The sequence below is a fragment of the Drosophila montana genome, unplaced genomic scaffold (genome assembly GCF_035044405.1).
Source record: "Drosophila montana isolate Dmon_TW-CO22-7 unplaced genomic scaffold, ASM3504440v1 contig_1624_1, whole genome shotgun sequence".
NCBI classification, from domain to species: Eukaryota; Metazoa; Arthropoda; class Insecta; order Diptera; family Drosophilidae; genus Drosophila; species Drosophila montana.
Genome location: NW_026996559.1, coordinates 4,521,441 through 4,542,347, shown reverse-complemented (window position 1 = coordinate 4,542,347; position 20,907 = coordinate 4,521,441). Strand labels below are relative to the sequence as shown.

The following is a 20,907-nucleotide window of genomic DNA, read 5'->3' as shown; positions in this document are numbered from 1 at the left end:
TTTAGATTGATGCCCTGTTGCCGTTGCAATGTTGTCATGTCGAGCGTTGTCTCAATCGAATTGCAGACGACACTTGTGCCGAGCACTTGCTAAATAACAGTATCTATAGCTACATATAAACATAAATTCATACATAGCTGCACACACACACACACACACTGGTGCTACAGCCTTTCTGTTTGCATTAATAAGTACGTATTTGTATTTGCATTTGCTGCCTGCTAATGGTATCTGTAGCTCGGCATATAGAAATGTATCTGCAGCTACATTGTTGTTTACTCTTCGATTTGTTCTTAATAACAGTACCTCAAGCTACATATATTCTAGCACTTTCTTAACTTTTCGTTTGAGTATCTATGTTTGAATAAGTTAGTTCGAGCCTTAACTTTACTTAGCTCCATATCTATATATGCTTTCTGTGTGTATTTTTGTCTGTATCAGTATGTTATTTTTTGCATAATTTAATGTATTCATGAATAACATGTAAATGTATCTGCACACATGTATATTTATATAAATGCATTTAATACAGATATATTAAAGATTTATTTACAGTTAAACATATAAATAATATGTTAATATTATATGGTACATATTAATTTATTTTTCAATATGTGTATCTTTGAAAGTATCTCCGTTCATTTGTAAAACCTTTTGATCTGCCTGCAAATACTTGCAAAAATATCATTGCCTATCTGCACAGCTTCTGTGCTTATTTTTTGCATGCAGCTTTTGTATCCATATTTTCATCAGAATGCCATTTGCAAATAGCTGCACTGATGCATAGGTTCGATTGTTATAGCTAAAAATATCTGAATATCTTTAACATTCCACAAGCTATTGCCGAATAGCATGTATGCGCTAGCAGGTTCAGCTTTCCTTTTTAATACCCTAAGCCCATTGAAGACTGCAAAGGGTATAATGTTTTCGTGCAAATATATGTAACAGGCAAAAAAAAGCATTCCCGACCCCGCAAAGTATATATATTCTTAATCAGCACGACGAGCTCATTCGATCTAGTTATGTCTGTTGTACATCCGTCTGTTCGTCTGTGTGATCTCGTCTATCTCGAAAGATAAAAGCACTAGAGACAAGAGCTGGAGAGAGAAATTTGAAATAAATATTCTCTTTAAACATATGTAAAACGAGTTAATTATTCTTATACGATATTAATAGATTTTGAGTCATGGTACTTAAGCATAGTTAGTAGGCTCTCGCATAGTACATACAGATTACAAATATTTCATTTTTCGGATGGCTGCCACATTCCCCCAAATGCAAATACCTTGCGCTCTAGTATATACTCACTATTGTATGCCATATTTAAGCCCTTAAAATTTAATTCAAATCAGCCTATAAACACCGACGTTAGTTAAGAATGTATTGCGCATACATAGTGTGGCACTGCTTGCGGCATGTGTGTGTCGTTCGTGTGTATAATATATATGCGTTTTTGTGGAACTGAAGCTTGCCTCTGGGTTCAGGGTATCTATAAGGCGGCCACTCCCGACTCGAGCACTCTATCTTGTTGTATCTCTATTTGCGTCTCTATTCCAATTTCTATCAATATTACTATTTGTATTTGTATCTGTATTTTGTATTTTGTATTCCACTCGCTTTATTTGCTCGGTGCTTGCGACAAGAACCAAGTGGAAAAAAAAGATGTGATGCTACGAGCTGCAGCAAAGGAAAATTAAATATAATTAATATCAAAGTACACACTCGTAATTACAAACTGCCCCAGCCAAGTGGCTGTCAGCCGTTGTTATCCTTTAAGTCCTCTTTAATGCGGCTGCTTCCTTTGATTTTTACAATTTCAATTAGCGCTAAGCGCGCCGCCCGCCAAATGCCTGCGTTCAACGTAGGCCCCAAGTGTGACACTGGCTGTAGCTGAAGGCGTGGCAGGTGGTGGGGAATGGATAGAGGGGAGGCGTGACTGTGTGTGGCTGTCTGTGGTTGTTCAAGGATTTACAGCCGTTGATTATTACACAACATGCAAAAGTAAATTTCAACGTTTGCCGCACAGAATTTATGTTAATTTCACCGAAGCTCTGCCACCGAATTGGATGGATGTCAGTGGCAGCACAATTGGTGGGCGTGGCAGCTATTCGAGCATCGAGCAGAGCTAATCGCTGCCTGCTGCCTGAACGCTCTACATTGTGCGTCTATTTAAGCTTATTGCCAAACAAGCTCTAGATAAATCTGTAGCTGGGCCATAGATGAATGCACTCATGTACCCGATGGTGAACTAATGCCATAGTTAAACAATAGGCAGACATACATTATCAAGATACATATACATATATATATATATATAATAATAATAAACTAAACCTTAAACGCTCTGCTGAATTTTGTATAATATTGAGCCATGTATATGATTTTAAAGACAATACTCGGAATCGAATATGCAAGTAAGTGGGTGCTTGAATACTCAATATGGACAATAGCTAGAAGTGCTAGCCAATCCACAGCTTGCATAACATTTGTATCTTTGATCTAAAAGGGACATTTGGCACAATCCAAAATGCGAAACTATGATACCTTTACGGCAAGGCTTAAACTAATCTCAGATTGAGAAATAAAAGAAGCGAAAACATCTTGTATCTGCATATATATATATATATATATATATTAATATATTTATAAAAATAAATTTTTTTTATAAAATATAAAACATTGTACTGGAATACAGTCAGAGTGGTACCAAACGCACTATCTTATACCCCTGGTCAAGGGATCTATCTAATTATTCCATTTTTTCTGTTAATCTATCTCCCTTTCTGTCTATCTTTCCCACTCTCTCCCTCTCAATCCAAAATCGTGCATCTCTCACACAATATATGTCAGTTTCTGTGTGTTCTCATCTCTCCCCAGGGAAAGGAAATTAGTTGAAATTTGTTTGTTGATCATTAACTAATAATTGTTGATGATAGCTGCAACCAAAATAGAAAACAAAAAAAGAAAACATGATTCAAATTCATATATATTGCCGTCTGGGATTTAGGCGCAGAATACGCAGATATGGATACATGATGCTGATGCCGATCAGGCCGCGGGCCAGGGTCGGGCGAAGATACCAGTGGCCGGATCCGGCGTGCAGCAGGTGCCGTTGATAATGACGCAGCGTCGACAATCGCCAATCGTCAGTCGGCGACGCGTCGTCAATACCCGCCTGACACCGCTTGGCACTGTCGCGCACATGCAGATACAATTGGGAGAGCAGCTCGTCTCGTTATATCGTATCTTCTCTCTCTCTGTGTGTGTGTGTGTGTGTGTGCGTGCGTGCGTGTGTATGTGTGTGGCACATGTGTGCTTGGATCGATCGCCGCAGTGGCGAACGACAACACATATGGCTGTCTACTGTCGCCGTCGCCGTAGTTGTTGTTGTTGTTGTTGTTATTGTTGTTGTTAATGACGCCGGCAACGAGTTAGATAAACGGAGATGAAAACGGCTGCAAAATGTCGACTACGATCCATTTAAATGTGTAAATGCCTAATTATTCCCACAGGGATGTGCCCAGCGCTGTTGTCGTTAAATTCATGGAACATAGTCATGCATATATGTATCTACGCATATCGAGTATCAGTCAATGTTTGCACTCGAGCGTGTCCAGTGCCCCAGCCCCAGAGTACGAAAGTTCGACTATTTGACAATCGATTGGCATAAATATTTGGACAGGCGCTGGGATCAGCTCATTTGTTAGCATGGATTTCTTTGCGACGGGCGCATTTCAACAGCTCTACAGCGAGCTGGAGGAGCCGGCAATAGTCGGCGGCGACTGCTTTGACCAGGATCTGCAGCAGCAGCAGCAGCTACAGTCGAGGGATTGCTGCTACGCGGACGTTAATTTTGGCAACGGCTTTGAGCCGGGTGGCATGGATTACTATGGCATCATCACACTCGACAGTAACAACAACAACAACAACAATAACAACAGCAGTCATAACAACCTGAGCCACATATGCAGCAGCAACAGCAGCAGCAGCAGCGAAGATCAGGAGTTATTGTTTGACTTTGACGTTACAGACACGGACTCAGCTCTAGCAGGCGGTGCTGCGGCGGCTCCGCCAGAGCTGAGTGATTGGGAGCAGCGGCTGTTAGATCATTTTGTGGAAATACCCGAGCTTATTGACATACTGCCCGAGCGCACGCCTCTCTGCACCGACATGTGCGATGACTTTTTACAGGAGAGCAATAACAATCTGCGCCTGGCCGCGCCCAGCTCGCCAGCCTTCTCCGCTTCGGCAGCAGGGACGGCGTCAGCATCAGCGCCCATGCAGCTCAGCCAGAATGCTGCAGGCGAGAAGGGCTACTTGTGCACATTTGGCAGCTGTGAGAAGCTCTATGCCAAGCCCGCTCACCTTAAGGCCCATTTGCGCCGGCACATGGGCGAGAAGCCGTACGCCTGCAATTGGCCGGACTGCAGCTGGCGCTTCTCGCGCTCCGACGAGCTCGCCCGCCACCGTCGCTCTCACTCGGGCATCAAGCCCTACAAGTGCGACTATTGCGCCAAGTGCTTTGCCCGCTCTGATCATCTAACAAAGCACCGCAAGGTGCACGAGCGGCGCCTGTTGGCCGCCACCCGCTCCGGCAAGCTGCTGCCCAACGGTCCCCTGCCCCAGAGCGTCTACTCAGTGCGTCCGGGTCGCAAGCGCAAGAATCAGTTCTGACACTAATTGGCGAGGGTGCTTTACTTGTGTATACATTTTTTTTCACTTAGCTTTAAGCGCTTATTCTATTCTGTAAGAAATTTAATTAAATATTTCAATGAAAAGTTGGAGACAAATAACAGAGGCTGCTCACTAACACACTCAATTTAGCGTGAATTACAATAGTATATATATTCCATGAACTATATCTATTGTATTAATAGCTTAGAATATAAAAAGGGTTAAGCCCTTAAGCCCAGCTTATTACAAAACTTTCATTAAATAATATGCAATTACAAACTCTAGGTTTGATCTTACATAATTACTCATTGATTATAGTTATGAATTATAATAATTATTTATTGACTATGACCAAAAATATTCCAAGATCTTGAGAAAAATAGTTTATGGAGTTTATATGATTGAATTATTTTTAATCTTAGGAAAAAATAAAAATATTTTTTGTTGAAAAAAATTGAAAAATTTCTTAGCACTACAGGGGACATTTCTCACAATCCAAATTGCGAAACTATGATACCTTTTCGGCGCGGTTACAGCTTATCTCAAATTAAGAAATAAAAGAAGGAGAGTTCACAATTTGCACAGCGTTTCGTTTAAATTAAATATTACAAATGAATATATATAATTCATTTATGTAAATTATAAAACATTGAATTTAAATACAGTCGAAGTGATAGCAACGAATCCTACAGAGAAAAGGATTCTCTTACTGTTAGACCATGAAAATCGTCTGGCTAGACTTTCTTGATACTTCCATTTTTAGTTAAACATATAAATTAAAAGTTTGATTTCAAAACTATAAGCAACAATAATTTATATACCTTAATTAAACTTATCGATAGTTTTGGCATCTCATCATCCCTATCCTAAAAAAAATATAGATATATATAGATCTATGTGAATGCACTTCACTAACGAGCCTATAATAATAATGTTATTAATGATATTTTATTAATTTGGGATCAGCTAAAGGTCGCAGCACGCAGCACGCAGCCAACAGCAACAACAATCAGTAGTTAATTTCTAAGGACTGCCTGCCGTTTCGTTGCTGTCCGAAAGCTCATTTACTGGCCAAGTGTTGTCAGCGGGTAGCCGATCCAGCGCGGCTCCTTCATATATTTATTGTGTGTATAAGTGCGCTAAGGAAATAATCTCAGCTAGGGGCTGGTCGTTTATCTTTGATGTTGACTGTCAGCTCTTGCTCTTGCGCTGTTGGTTCTTAATAGTTAGTAGCCGCTCTGTGTGAGAGCCAGCATGGTAATTAAGTTGTTTTTTTTTTATTTTGTTTTTTATTTTTTAATTTTCTCACACCCGCAACGCTGCTCGACTTGGACTCGGACTGCAGCTCCTGCTGCTGGCTCCAAGTCGTATCCTTTATGCGCTGTCATATTGCATACTTTACGGCTTTCAGCGCGAGTGCTTTTGTACATTTCAAGAATATTTACAGCGCAACTTGCTTATTGTATAATGGCATTTACACAAATGTCGACGTCGGCGTTGGCGCTGCCGCTGGCGTCGCTGTCGTCGCTGTCGCTGCTGCTGTTGCTGTCGTTGCCATCACCATTTTCCCGCACCGCCCGCTGTATTTGGCCCTTTCCGTGCTCCGTGCTGCTCATGCAAAATTTCACAACAATTATTGCTCACCCATCGCCCATTGGCATTCGCTCCTTGCCCACCGCTCCCCGCCCCGTGCCCAGCAAAACTCCTGCCCCGCAACTGTCTGCCGCTCATTAGGGCGAACTTTGTAACTGCCGCCGTTGCATCTTGCAGCCAACAACAGCAGCACACAAAAAATCAACAAAAACTGCAAGTACTGCTTATTCGAAAGTAATTAGCATAAAAATAAATACCACTCATTAAGTCATGTTGTTTTTATCTATTCACCATTTGATACTGCGTGCTGTCAACGCCGACAGAACGAGACAGAGACAAAGGCAGAGCACGTAAGCGAAGAGAGCAGAGGTAAAGGGTTTGGGGCTTGGGGCTTCGGGCTTGGAGCTTGGAGCTTGGGCCAGCATTGTGTGTATTTCTGCGTGCAACTATTTAAGCTGTAGCAAATTCCTTAAGCTGAGTTTATTTACTTACGGAAACTTAAAATGAGAACTAGCACGTTCGAGGGCTTTGAAGCACCACCAAGTGAACCGGGACTAGTTCAAGATGTGCATATTTATTTTCAGCAAATTATACAGCTAATTCAATGAAATTGAACTAGTTAAAATATTATATACACCAAATTTCAATATATAACATGGATATTCCGTTTTTGCCCGGCCCACTTATTATGCTTGATGCACAAATTATTATAGATGAATATTTCTTTAAGATCTAGATCTTACTCTAGGTCATCTACATTTGCATCCGTTCGTCTGCCATATGTACATATGAACGCGTTGATCTCAGCGACCATAAAAGCTGGAAACTTGCGATTCTGATCATGGCTCTCCGTATTGTCCGCGCAGATAAAGTTTTTTTTTCAAATCATCCTTTTTTTGAGTATATCTCAGAGCATGTAGACCCTCAAGGAGGCTACACTGATCCAAAATATTTTAATTTTTATACATTCAATTTTATATATAAGAATGCAGTCTTGGGATTTGATATTTGCTCTATAAATATCGAAAACTTAATACCAAAGTAAATCATAAATGCATTTCCCAATTGAAAGTAACGCTGAGCAAAGTGGCGTGTGAGTTTGAAGTCGATTGAATGGTAGCCAAAACCAGTTACAGTTCGTGACTTTATTTCAATTTGCACTTACATAGCATAAAGAAAGTGTTGTGCAAAATGCAGGTACCTCAATCTTACGACCTGCATTAATCAGTAGATCAGAAAGTCGGTCATCTCTTTAGTCAATCACTCAATCTGTAATTCAATCAGCACGTCAGCAATTAAAAGACCAGCACTTTTGGTTCGAGCATGAGCCAGTTCACCGTGCGGAATCAGAATGCGCAGCATTTGAAGTGAATTGCATTAAGTTAATTCTTTCAGCACCCTTGAGCTGCCGACCTATGTATAAGTATACCATAACTTGAACTGTATCTGCAGCTGGAAAATGTAACTGTAATCGTAGCTGCGGGCGAATGTTTGAATGCCGCAGTAAGCAACAGCTTTTAGCGGCTTAAAGCTAAATTTAAGTTTTGGCTGCTGCTTAAAGCAGCGGGAGCATATTTCAAAAGTAATTTTAATTAGACGGCCCGAAACGAAAGTCGCATAACTTTTGGCAAATGCCAAGCCAACAGATACTGTAACCCAGGCATACATACGCACATGCACACACACGTACAGTCAGAGTTTGAGGGTGTCTGTGTGTGTGTGTGTGTAGTGGTAGTTGAAGACAAAGCGCACAGTAGTAAGAGAATTCAATTAAATGTTCATCAAAAACTACAACAAAAATGGCGCACACAGATACACACATACAAAGTCAAAGATATCTACAGAGGCGAACAAAGAATGGTAACGATGATGACAACGACAAGTAGATGATGATGATCCTGATGATGCTGATGATGATGCTGATGATGCTGATGATGATGATGGTGGGAATGATGAAGGCACACTGTAGCTGTAGCTGTAGCTGTGGCTGGCGGTGGCCGTGGCTGTAGCTATGACTGCGACTGTGACTGTGACTCTGACTTTGGCGTTGTAATCAGCAAGAGGTGCGCAGCATGCGGAAAGCCAACGACGTCGCGCACAAAAGTTATAAAATACCAGATAGATAGTAATTGCAGCAACTTCCTATCCCCCTCACCGTCGTCTATCTCGCCTTCGGTCTGCTAGTATGTGTGTGTGCGATGGCTGGCGAAAATAAGCAGGAAACTGGAAATTACAAATGATACGGAAATAATGCGATATCATGAATCATTTTTATGAGAATCGAGACTTTGATTCTCATGGGCAAATGATGCTCTGCCGTTTAATACGCCTCTCTCTTTCTCTTTCACGCCAACGCAGTGTTTCTTATTTTGATTTTTTTGTGGAACGGCCTTTTGTTGAAGGCGACAGCTATGGAATTGAAATGCATGTGCAACACTTTTGAGTCAACAACTTTGCATCGGCGGCGACCAACTGGCGTCGACCGCACAAATAATGTCAACAACATTGCCAGTCATCAATAAAGAAAATCGACAGCTGGCATCGAATTCCCATTCCCACAGCCCAACTCCTTAACACGGCCCCATACATTTTCATTCCGATTCCTTGTGCTTTGAGGTCCACGCCACAGGCGTAGATTGGCCAGGAAGTTGGCCTCAGCATTAAGCAGACATATTTTTTATTTATTTCCTTACCGCCTGTGCTCTTTACCCATATCATTTCATCTTTTTCTCATATCTCTGATTTCTTGTCTCATTCTTAGACATGCCAATATCGACGTTATCGGTACTATCCCTATTTATGAAGATATTCAAGGAATAAATAACTCCAACAATGTGCTTAAAGTGATTTTAAAAATATGCGAGAAAAATGTAAATAAAAATTGTATCATCAAAAACAATCGATAGTAATCATAGATGCTCACTTAACTATCGATTATGAAATCGATAATAGATCATTTATATCTTATCAAATTTTAAAGAAGCGAAATCTGATAGACAAGAAACCAAACCAGCCCCATGAAACATTTAAGAATCTACGAGTACTGAAAAATTGTTAGCATCCTTCAAGCAGCGTCTTATGCAATTTTCCTAAGTCAATTTAATGTTAAGTGGCAAGCGGCAAGTGGCAATTGTCTGTTAACCGCTGCCCCCGCCGGCAACGGCGCCACATTAAAGTCAATTTTCGGACAGCAAACGCTGCTTCGAGATGCTAATGAACTTAAGTAATAGAAGGAGGGGACAATGTTGCCCGTAGCAGCTACCAACCTCTGCCGGCTGGAGGCGGGCAGGTCAGATTACTGAGGCTGCCAGTGTCGCCAGGGTCCTCAAGGTTGCTTCAGGTGGCCACGTTAAACAATTTGCAGCCTTAATGTGGCACCAAAAGTGTTAAAGTCCAGGCCCCATAAGTTTCCGACAAAATGGGCTGGCCTTTTATGTATGGCACATTTACGTGCCGAGCCAGGCTTTCAACAGCGGTCTGGGGCCAGTCAGGCACCCGAGTGGAGTTTGGGGCGTTTAATTATGAGGGGCGAGCCCTTGCTATTAAAACAACTGGAGCAATATCTAATGTGTATGTCCCATAACCCAGGGATGCACAGACACACACACACACACACACACAGAGAGAGAAAGGGAGAGAGAGAGAGTGAGAGAGAGAGAGGGAGACGTTCACATTCCGGTATCGACGAAAAATTGCCGCTCATTTCGGTATGGTGCGAAGGGAAGGGCGGGAACGGTTCATTGAGGCTTCGACTTTAAAGTGTAATTTCTGTGGTTACATTTGCTAAACATAAATCTAATGGATATTAATACAAGTAAAGGCACATACCCCCTACCTCAACCCCCCGCCGCAACCGAACAGCGCTTGTTCGTACGTGTGCCCGTATATTATACGTGCCATGGCCGTCGGGCTTGGGGTCTACGTTTGGTTTGGGGTCTGTTGGTTTGCTGCGGCGCTCGTCTCACTAGCGATTTCCGGCATTTGTGCAGCCCATTGCTGGTTTATTATAATTCAACACGTGTGTGTGTGTCTGTGTGTCGGTGTGTGTGTGTGAGCTCGTGTTTGGGACTGCTCCTGGTCCACATTAACTTGCTGCCAACATCAAAATATTTCAATTTTGCAGTTCGCTTTGCGGCCGTTTTGGCATTTCAATGTTTTTTACCGGGTCAGTTTTGTGGGCCAGGGCTAAAGAGAGGGCGGCCGGGAAGAGAGACGGAGGGAGGCGTAACGTTTCTACTTTAATGCCATAAAAAGCCATATCCGGTTTGTGTATGAGATTTTATGCGCTTTATGCATAGGAAAAGCGAACGAGGCGCTCATTTAAATTAGATCAGCGGGAAAGGTTTTTCGGCCAGATTTGGCCAAAATGCTTTTGGCTTCAGCCGCAGCTGAAAATCTAACTACGTGCATTTGCATATATGTGTGTGTGTGTGTGTGTGTGTAATATATGAGCGTGCATATTTAGCATATGTAGCAGGCTAGAATTGATGACTGCTGTGGCAGTGGCTGCATTTGCCCAGCAAAAGCCCACAGTTGATGAAGGTCAGGAGGAGATCTACCAAAGCGGAGGATAAAGGGAGAGGAAGGCGGCAAAGTTGTGGGATAGATTAAATCAGGTAAGCAGAAGTTTGTTTGCGAATTTAGTTGAGAGTCAATCGCTTAATTGAGGCAGCCGCTTCGATTTGCCTGGGTCGCCGCCTGCGGAACGACGCGCGTCTCGAACTTTGATTAAAAACTTGGCACGTCAGACGATGAAGCTAGTCAAAAGCAGGCGCGGAAAAGCATGTGAAAAGGATTGATAAGGGGAGTGGGACAGCCATAGAGAGAGAGAATGAGAGAAAGAGAGAAAGAGAGAGGGAGAGAGTAAGAGAAATGGAGATAAGCCAGAACGAGCGGGAGATGTGGCAATGACACGAGGCCCACAAAATAATACAATGCGAAAGTTTGTTTCAATCAATGTGGCTTGCTGGCTTTCGCAACAACAAAAACAACAGCAACAACCGCAACAACAGCAACAACAACAACAACAAAGTTGTAAACGAGCACATAAATAACTTTAGCTGGTGCTGGGTAACCCAGAGTAGGTCGCCAAACGTCAATGGAATATCAATTTTAAAGCACCCAGCAGCCGGAGAAGACGTGAGGAGCAGCCAAAAGGGGGCGTAGCCGGCAGGCAGGCAGTTGCGGTTGCGGATGTGGATATAGATAATAGACATAGATACGGCTGTCTTCCTGTATATAAGCAGATGTAAATACATACATGCCCAGCATTACATACATGTAATATCTAGACGTTGAGCCCAAGTCGGAACTCAAATTGAAATGCAATCCGGAAGGGAATGAACAAAAGTGCCTTCTCAAATGGCCAAGTCGAACTGCATGCCCAGCTCTTTCTGGCTGGCGAGTTGGAGGCTAGAGCATACTACGACGGTTATTTGTCACTAGAGTTGTCACCATGCATAAATGCAGATTTTGGAGTGCTATCTTTCAGGGTTGTCTCTACAAAAGCAGCGCACATGCGCACATGCTTACATGGTTACTGTTTCTATTTGTCTAAAAGATCGCCCTCTATTCACACCCCCCTCTTTTAGGGTTGCCTTTTTCTAGGGTCTTTAATTGGCATTTGCAAGTAGGGTCCAGTTGTCAAATTTATCATTAATTTAAGGCTGTTTAAAAAAAAACATAAATATTCATTTTTTAATTGATAATCATGTTAAATGCGACTTAGGAAATTCACTTTAATTTCTGTCAAATACAATTGAAATTATTGGTATTGTAAATCGTTGGAAGATTATCCAACTTGATCGGTTTTCGAACTATCGCTGTTCGCTGTCAACTTTGGATGCTACGCGCAATAAACAAGCGCATCTTATTCAACTTGCCTCACAAGTCGAGTCACCCATTTCAACGGCATTCGGATTCGAATCATAACCGAACACAACAACAAATCTTTTTGTTGCACACGCCTCTGGCAAAACTTTGCACAATAGCAAAATATAAAGCTATAGAAACCCAAATTATGTCGGGATATAAAACTTTTCAACAAAGCTTACACACACTTTTCTTTTAATAAACAATAAATACAAATGTAATCTTCGCTTACAAACTATAAATTGAGACTCGCTCCCACTTAATCTGTAGCTCATTTATCCTACGAATAAAGTTGTATCCGGCTGACACAGTGCATGACAAAGTAGATGTTTAAATGAGTAGCTGCAGCAAGGGTATATAACAACGGAACGACAAATAAATTACCAAAAACGAAAGAAGAGCAACAAACAATAGGGCAAAAAATGCCGATAAACTGAAATAGAAAACAAGAAACGTGCACAAATCTAATTTCCAAACAACACGCGCACAGCCAAACAAAAAAAATGCAAAGGACACAAAGAATACATATAAGCAGAAATGGAGAGCCAGACTAGCAACAACAACAACAGCAACAGCAACAAGAACAACTAAGACAGGCCATAGATGACGACGACGTCAACGGCGTAAAAATTGAAATGAAGATAGACGCCAGCAGCAGCAGCAGCAGCAGCAACATCAGCAACAACAACCACACACTGGCAAGAGCAACAACAAAATGAAACTTTTCAATATCCGCATCCGCTCATGAATAATAATTTATAATGGCAGCCGTTCGCTGCCGCTGTAAAAAGCGACTCTCACTTGGGTCCAGGCATCAGACGAGAGGCAATTGAGCTCATCCTGAACCACAGCTGAGCACGGCGAGTGTCTGCAGCCCGCAGCCAGCATATTACTTAACCGACGCAAATAAAAAAGCAAGCAGCGCGCATGGAAAAGCTAAGGAGAAGCCCGTGGAAAAACAGACTGACTAACTGACTGCCGTCGCACTGACAGGCACGACAAGCAGGTGGCATATATAGCGTCTATAGTTAGATGGCATGTAAGTTATGGGAAGAGTTTTCAGGTTTCAATTTTCAGATTTGAGCTTGGGTTTTCGGCGTTGTCTGCCAATGGGACGTCTCTCAGCTGGGCCAACACCCAAATGTTGTTAGTTGTTTTCGCACAACTGTACCTGGCAATGCGCATTGTAAATGTTGATTGTGCATTTTAAACGGATTATTGGCAAACCTTGATGTGTTCGCATGCTACTTAAATACAACGTATAATATTAAATAGCTTCCATTTTTGGCTTCGTGCTGGCTTATTGCTCGTCACTGCTGACATTGGCAATTTCCAGCGATTTGCATGCGCAACGATAATGATAAAACTTTTTGGCAGCGTCTTAAAAATCAAAGCTCCTTGTGCCGCTTACCGCTTACCGCTCACTGCTTACCGCTTGCCACGTGCCACACTCGCTTAATTCTTTGGCAGCACTTCGGGTCTCCATTAACCGCACATCAAATTCTTATTAGCGCCCATTGCCAACGCTCAATTTCAATTGATTCGTTTTGCCAGATGCCAAAACTTTTCCAATCAGACCATCGCCAACAATCCCAATCCTTCTTGGGCCTCCCCTTTTCTTGGCGCTTTTCTTCGCGTCGCTCTTTTTGATATGTTTTCATTTTTCCCATCGTTGCGTGCACGCTAAAAACCCAATTAAACGCGCCATTAAATTATTTTGCAATTTGCATATATTTCGTATTTCGACTCAATAAAATTTCACACACCTACACACACACATTGACACGCACACGTTGCATCCCGACAGCTTGGCAAGTTTTTCGCTCCTTTTGATTCTTGTTACCTTTTATTTTTGTTTTGCTTCCTTATACTTCATTTTAGCTGGTCTTTATTTTATTTGTATTTCCCCAATTGTTGTTGGTTTGGATATCTTTTAATATGCGTGGTTTTTTATTGTTTTTTATTCTGTATTCATATAGAAATGTGCTAGCCGGTTTGTGCTCCTGCTTCTCTGAATGAGTGAAATAATCTCCAGTTTAAACAAAAGAAAAAAGGGCATAGTCTTCAAATTTTGAAATTGATTTTGTGTAACATGCAAGAACAGAAAAATATTGAAAAAACCAAATCAATCATTGTTGGCATTAAGATTCGTGTTTGGTATTCGAAGCTTTTTTTTAGCTAATGGCTTACGAATGGGATTTGACACTGAAATATAATGAAAATATAAGGAAAATAATTTACCATTGAGGGATCAAAATATGTGTGTTTAAACAGAATTTGATGCCGCTTAGCTTGATATAGCTAAATGCAGAGGGGGTTTTAGATTATTGAATCAAATGCCTGATAAAAACGTATGTAACCTTTGCTGTTTAATTCAATTTGATAAACGGCGAATTTCTCGACTACGTCTTGCGCGGCAATTCTGGGGGTCCTTACCCCACAAGTCTTACGTACAAATTGCTTGCCCCTGACTTTTTTGTTTGTTTTGATTTTATTTGTTTTTATAATTACTTCTGTTATTTTTATTTGCTGCTCAGCGACAAAGGGTATATTTAATATATATATTTAAAAAGGCAAAGACAAATCACAAAATATATGCGGGAAGTGGAATAATGTCAAATAATTCTTAATTCGACTGTAATTGTAATATGCTGGACTAATTGGAGAAGTTTCTCTTTTATATTTTTGGTTTTTTTTTTTAATATTTATTAATATTTTTTATTTCATATATCTGTTTTTACTTTTAGGCATGTCACACAATGTGGTATGCTTAGAAGGAAACTCTGCGACCTCATATAATATACACTTTGGGAATCAGCATCAACGGCTTTTGCATTTACATGGTCAACTATAATCCTTAGACTAAATTCTTTAGCTGTCATAAGTCGATCGGTCGAATAATGAGTTTTTGGATGAAAACACTTCTAAGTATTGAAATATACCTAAAAATCTAAAGGTCTACAAGGGTATTTAATCTTCGGCGATGTTACCGATGTAATTCTAGTTTTTCCTACCATTTAAAATTATTTCCTGTTTTCCACTTTTCACATTTAGCAACTGGTTAGCTTAAAGCCTTGAATAGTGTGTTCGTCATTTTATGATATTTGGCATTCCTTTCTATTTGACCTCTTCGTTGCAACTGTGCAAGCGCTATCGTGAGACACAGACGGAACTCAGAGGTAAGTGGAGCCACTTAATAAATAAATATTTATAAGATGCTCAGATTGATTTAATGCACTGCCATGTCTTTCCACCCGCAACCGGGACTCCTTCCATCCAGCAATTCGATGGCTCTTTAAATAACCCAGAAATGTATGCAGTTCGCATATAACTCTGCAATTTGTTACCCTTTCTGTTTGTTTTTTTTTTTCTTTCTTAATTTAACTGCTTTGCACCCGCCCATGCATGCCTACCCCCACAACCTCAAACGTTGTGCAATACACGCAAAGCCGCGCACATAAAATAATAAATAAATAAAAATAAATAAAAAAAAACCGTCTACATGAGGCGCATATTTAATTTCCCAAGCAGTCCAGCACCAGCCCCATCCCGAGTTCCGGCCCCAAGCCCCACAGATCCTGTCACAAAAGGATTTCCACTGCCTGCTGTCGGCTTGGGTTGTTCAGTTCTGTTTTTTTTGTTGTTTTTCTTCTTCTTTTTTTGTATTTTATTATTCGCTTTGAGCCTTTCTCATACGCTATATTCGTGTTTTTAAATTTCATTTTATGCATACTTTATTTTTATTTCTTTCATTATTAATCGCATGTTTACACACCAGAAACGCACCGTGCATGGACGCATGTGTGTGTGTGCGTGTGCGCGGGGCGTGGCCGGGTCGCAAATTCTTTAAATTTCCAAACACGCATCGGGCAATGTTTTTCCAAGTTTTTGTTTTCTTTGTTTCTGCGCGCGGGCATAATGAAGTGCGATCATAAATCACATTAATTGCTCGCTAGATGGCGCTGTCAGCGTTCAATATGGCGACGCCTAAGTCAAAATGGCGCAAGCACACAGACACAGACACACGCATATACACACGGAGTGAAATACATGTGCATTATGGACAAACAGCAACAGCAGCAACAACAACAACAGCAACACGAACAATCACAACAACAACTAAACAAACACAAACTAAATTGAACGCCAAAACCAAACGAAACGTGCAAGGAGCCAGCGCACATAGGGGGGCGACGCAGGGAGTGTAGGGCGAGTTCCAGGGCTAGTGACAACTGCCAGAAGCAACCACAAAATCTGCTGGCAACAAGCTATCTACACACATTTAAACGCACACACACACACACTCACATGCGCAGTGTATTATCAGTGCATTGTCATGTGCCACGCCCATAAGCCCAATTCCTGATAAAGTTCAAAAGTGAATGCTTTTTAGTTACACAAATTGCCAAACAAACAAATACGCCAAACGCAAAAAAAAAAAAAACGTTTGCACACACGCGCAACACACAGAACCACAGAGTGCAGGCCATGCACCACGCACACACACACACACCCACAACCAGACACACACAGATACAAGCTTATAGCCAAAAGATAGCCAGCACACGGCCCACTTACCGTCAGAGTCAGCGGCAGAGTCGCAGTTTTCTGTTTCCTGCTTCATTTCCCAGGCACACACAACGCCGCCCGTCGAACCAGCGATTAGCTGAAGAAAAACTAAAAACATTTTGTAGCAAAAAAAAAAAATAAATAAATAAAGAAAAAAAAAACAACAAAATACGTGTAAGTGCGCCAAAAATATAACTGCTTTTAGTTTCCACTTCCGTTTTAATGCACCGCACAACGCGGTCACAATGCCCAAAAATAGCTTTGCTCGAATTGAGCGAACGCTGCTGCCCTTTACTGAGCATATTGACTATCTGTTGAAAGCAGTTGAATGCACTTGAACGTAGTTGAAAGCGACTAAATGCAGATGAACGCAGTGGAAGGAGCATCGTTGCAGAGGAAAGCAGTTGAACAAAATTCGTAGTTGAATGCAGTTGAATGTAGCTGAAAGTAATTAAATGCAGTTAAAATAAAATAAAATCCGTTGAATCCAGTTGATTGAAATTGAATGAAATTGAAAACAATTGAATGCAGCTCAAACATTTTTATTAATTTTAAAAAAGATGAATTATGGTAAAAGCGATTTCAAAAATTGAACGCAATTTAACGTAGTTGAAAACATTTGAAATAAGACAGTGCTGTGAAATGAATGCAGTAAAAAGCAAGGAGAATGCAGTGCCTTTTGAAGAAAATTAAATACAGTTAAAAGCAATGGAATGCAGTTGAAAGCAATTGAAAGCAGAAAAACCCGTTGTCAGCTGCAGGTTGAAAGCAATTGAGGGCAGTTGAATGCACTTTAGAGCACGACTAAAATATTGAAATGAAAATCGTTGATTGAAACTCAAAACTAGCTTCAAATAACATTTTTGATTGAAATCAAACCTTCTATAAGTTGTTTGACATGATTGAGACTCGATTCCGAATAAAACTTTAAAAATATGTATTGTAGTTATATTAAGACTCTGTTAAAGCTATAATGAAACACCATTGAAATTTCACTGAAACACGATTAAAAGCAAATGAATGATTTTGAATTGAAACTAAATTGAAACATGCTTGATACTGTATTTAAACAGCGATTAAATTATATTATATCTGTATTGGAATTGTATTGCAACTATATCGAAACTGAATTGGTGCTGCATTGAATTTATATTGTAACTCTATTGATATCGCATAGAATGCACATTGAGAGCGTATACAAAGCTTGTTGCAAACAGCTTCGCTGCTGTTAACAATGTGGACCGTGGCTTTCAAGTTGGTCACATTGGTTGAATTGTTTAGCTGGCTGGTTAGTTGGTTGGTTTTGATTCGCCTGGGGTTGCCTGTCGAAGTTGGCGCCCTGTTGTTGGCATTGTCCTTGTTGTGGCCGTTGTTGCTGTGACTGTGATTTACGCTGCGATCCGACTGGATCCCTGACACAAACCGAGAGCACTCTGACATCCGACCTCCGGGCAATGCCAATGCCTGCTGACCAGACTACAATTTGCACCTGTTAGTGTATATTTTATGTAAGATATATTTAATTTTATTTGGTTGACATTTGAAATTTAGTTCGGGCATAGCGAGGACTGTAAATAGCTCTGAACTTGGTTTAATTGTGTGAGAAAGAGTGTGCGAGATAGAAGGAGAGTAAGAGCGAGAAAATACCAAGACAGAGACATAGGCAGCAGCACACGTTGGCCGAGCGGAAATGCCTTCCCAACCGGAAACACATTTTCAAATCTCTCGCGACGTAATATGAGCGACTTCCGTTTGCACTTTGAGCATCCGGTGAGTGACACAACAAGTTGCTTTTGTCCGCTGACTTTCAGTTGCCCAGCTCATCAAATTCTCAGCATAAAAAGCACACTGCAAAAAATGGATTATCAACTAGTGTCAAGATTTTTAAGAAAGAGCACTAAACGATGCTCATAAAGTCGGAAAATTACCAGCTTGTAAAAGACTAAAAAGTCCAAGAGCGAAACATATAAACACATGCATAAAAACAGAATACAACAAATTTAAAAACATTGTTATTAAACAGATCTATTTAACCACGAGAGTATGGCAAAGTTTCTTAAAGAATTAATTCCAGCTTACAGTGAAATCAACCAAATTTAAGTTTAGAATAATGATTTAAAAGACTCCTTTAAAAGTGAGATACTTTCAGTGTAACTCTGACCGCGCAGAGCTCTTCAGGCCTTTAACAAGTTATTTATGTTTTGTTGAAAATTAAGTTTTCCAGCACAAATAACTAATGATTAAAATAACGTGAAAAAGAGCCCACTCAAGTTTGGTGAGTAGCCAAAGTCCGTAAGTTCCCTAGCATGGCAATGGGACAAGTTTTTGGGGGAATAGGCAAGTAGTCGAGGTCAACGTCATCGTCATCGTCGCTGTGTCTCCAGCTCCATGTGAGCCCTTTAATTATTCATGTGCATTCGGCTTTGAGCGGCGACTGGGTCAGTGCCATTTTACATCTGTTTTTCACGTGTTTTAATTAGTTTTGCAGAGTTCATCAACTGAGACCACCCGGCCACCCGGCCAACCCCCTCTGCACAGCACATTCCACAAAAGTTGTGAGTTATGGCGCCCGGCCTCGCAAATAATGAACATCACAAATCAACAGCTCGTCATTAGCACACAATGCCTTTGCCAGGTCAAAGCTGGCATAGTATTCTAGACGTAGGAGACCCAATTCTTAGATGGGATATGGAATATGGTATGTAGCTGGTGTCTATAAATTTTCAGCTCACTGAAGCAAGGTGTTGGGCCGCTCAGGCGGGGGCCTGGCAACTCGGAATACAAGTAATTACACCAGCTGTTGACCAAATTAATTGTACAGTGTGTGTGAATGGAGTGTAAGAGAGAACAAACACACACGCACACAGGTGTATGAGCGTAGAGTATATAAATATTGATTAAAAATTCCATTAAAATATTTTTTACTCTTCCACTGCTTATTGACTAGTATCGATAATGTATCGAAATCAACGTTGGGAAACACCCAAAAGGCATTTAATATTTATTAACTAGACTTCGCTTCAAAGGCCGATGAATTGTTTAAGTGGCCAAATCATCAAGCCGCGAAATAAAAAGAATCCACCAGGATAAGGCATTGAATAATGTTAATAGAAGCTTGAACTAAAACTCTTGATTTAATTATCCGAAACTTAAATTAACTCCTCGCATTTGAGTTGCGTTTCGTAATGCCGCGGGGTTGACAAGCTGGCCCATATGTCGTGCATGAGAATGGTCCGCAATGTAAACCTTAGATTCAATCCATGCATAAAGTGAAGCGCATTCAAGCGTCCTATAACTTGACCGCCTTTTAGAACTTCCTTATCTACGATTGTTTGTTTTAATAAAGCACACGGTAAACAGCAGCTAGCTCTGAATCGCGATAAATTGAGCAAACAACAAATAAAATATTGAAAAAAATAAAAACCAAGCTGCTGATAGATACCCAGTAAAAGAATCCTTTTAGTGTTCATGCTGGACATGGTATGACAGCATAAAGACCTACATAATGCGGTCACTCAAGCAGACAAATAAACACATACAAAATATGAATATACACTTTCAAAACTACATTTATATAGAATTATGCTGTCCTTCTGTGACATCCGGGCATAAAAAATGACTGAATGCAAACCAAGTTGAAGTTTCATTTTCACTTCATAAAATGCAAGATATTTTATTTTGTATGCTTAAAGCTCCCCTTTGATAAAATAACTTAAAAAAGAATGTAAGAGAAATAATGTAAGAGCTCATATAAAATTGTTTTCATAACTAATTTTTGTTGTTGTTTTGCAGGGCTTTGTTTCATCTGCTTGCATATATATTTTTGCAAAAGGGTGAACAGAGCAAATGCAATCGGTACCCCTGGGATATATTCAATCAGACTCAATCAATTTGCCACTCAACACGAAATTCGTAATTAAAAACTTACAAAAAATATATATATAGATCTATTTATAAATATATTTGCACAAATGTAAGTACATATCTATAATACTCACGTACTCCGCGCAGTCACACTTAATTATAATTAGTTTGGGAGTAGTATTGCTGCACATTTACCTCCAAGCGAATGGTGAAAACAAAAAACTGAATACAACAAAAACTATGAAAACAATATGAATATCGAAAACATTATTCCCATTTCTCGTTTCTGCTTCAACTCGCAAAATGTTTGTGGTTTTTCGGCTTGACCTTTAGGTC

At 40.5% G+C, this 20,907-nt stretch overlaps 1 protein-coding gene across 1 annotated transcript; it reads left to right on the top strand.

Annotated features, from left to right (window-relative positions):
- The first annotated feature begins 3,657 nt into the window (after positions 1–3,657).
- Positions 3,658–4,674, top strand: Klf15 (Kruppel-like factor 15). The gene has a single exon (XM_064699817.1). The coding sequence runs from the start codon at positions 3,709–3,711 to the stop codon at positions 4,672–4,674; it is 966 nt and encodes a 321-aa protein (XP_064555887.1). The 5' UTR covers positions 3,658–3,708.
- Positions 4,675–20,907: the final 16,233 nt, after the last annotated feature.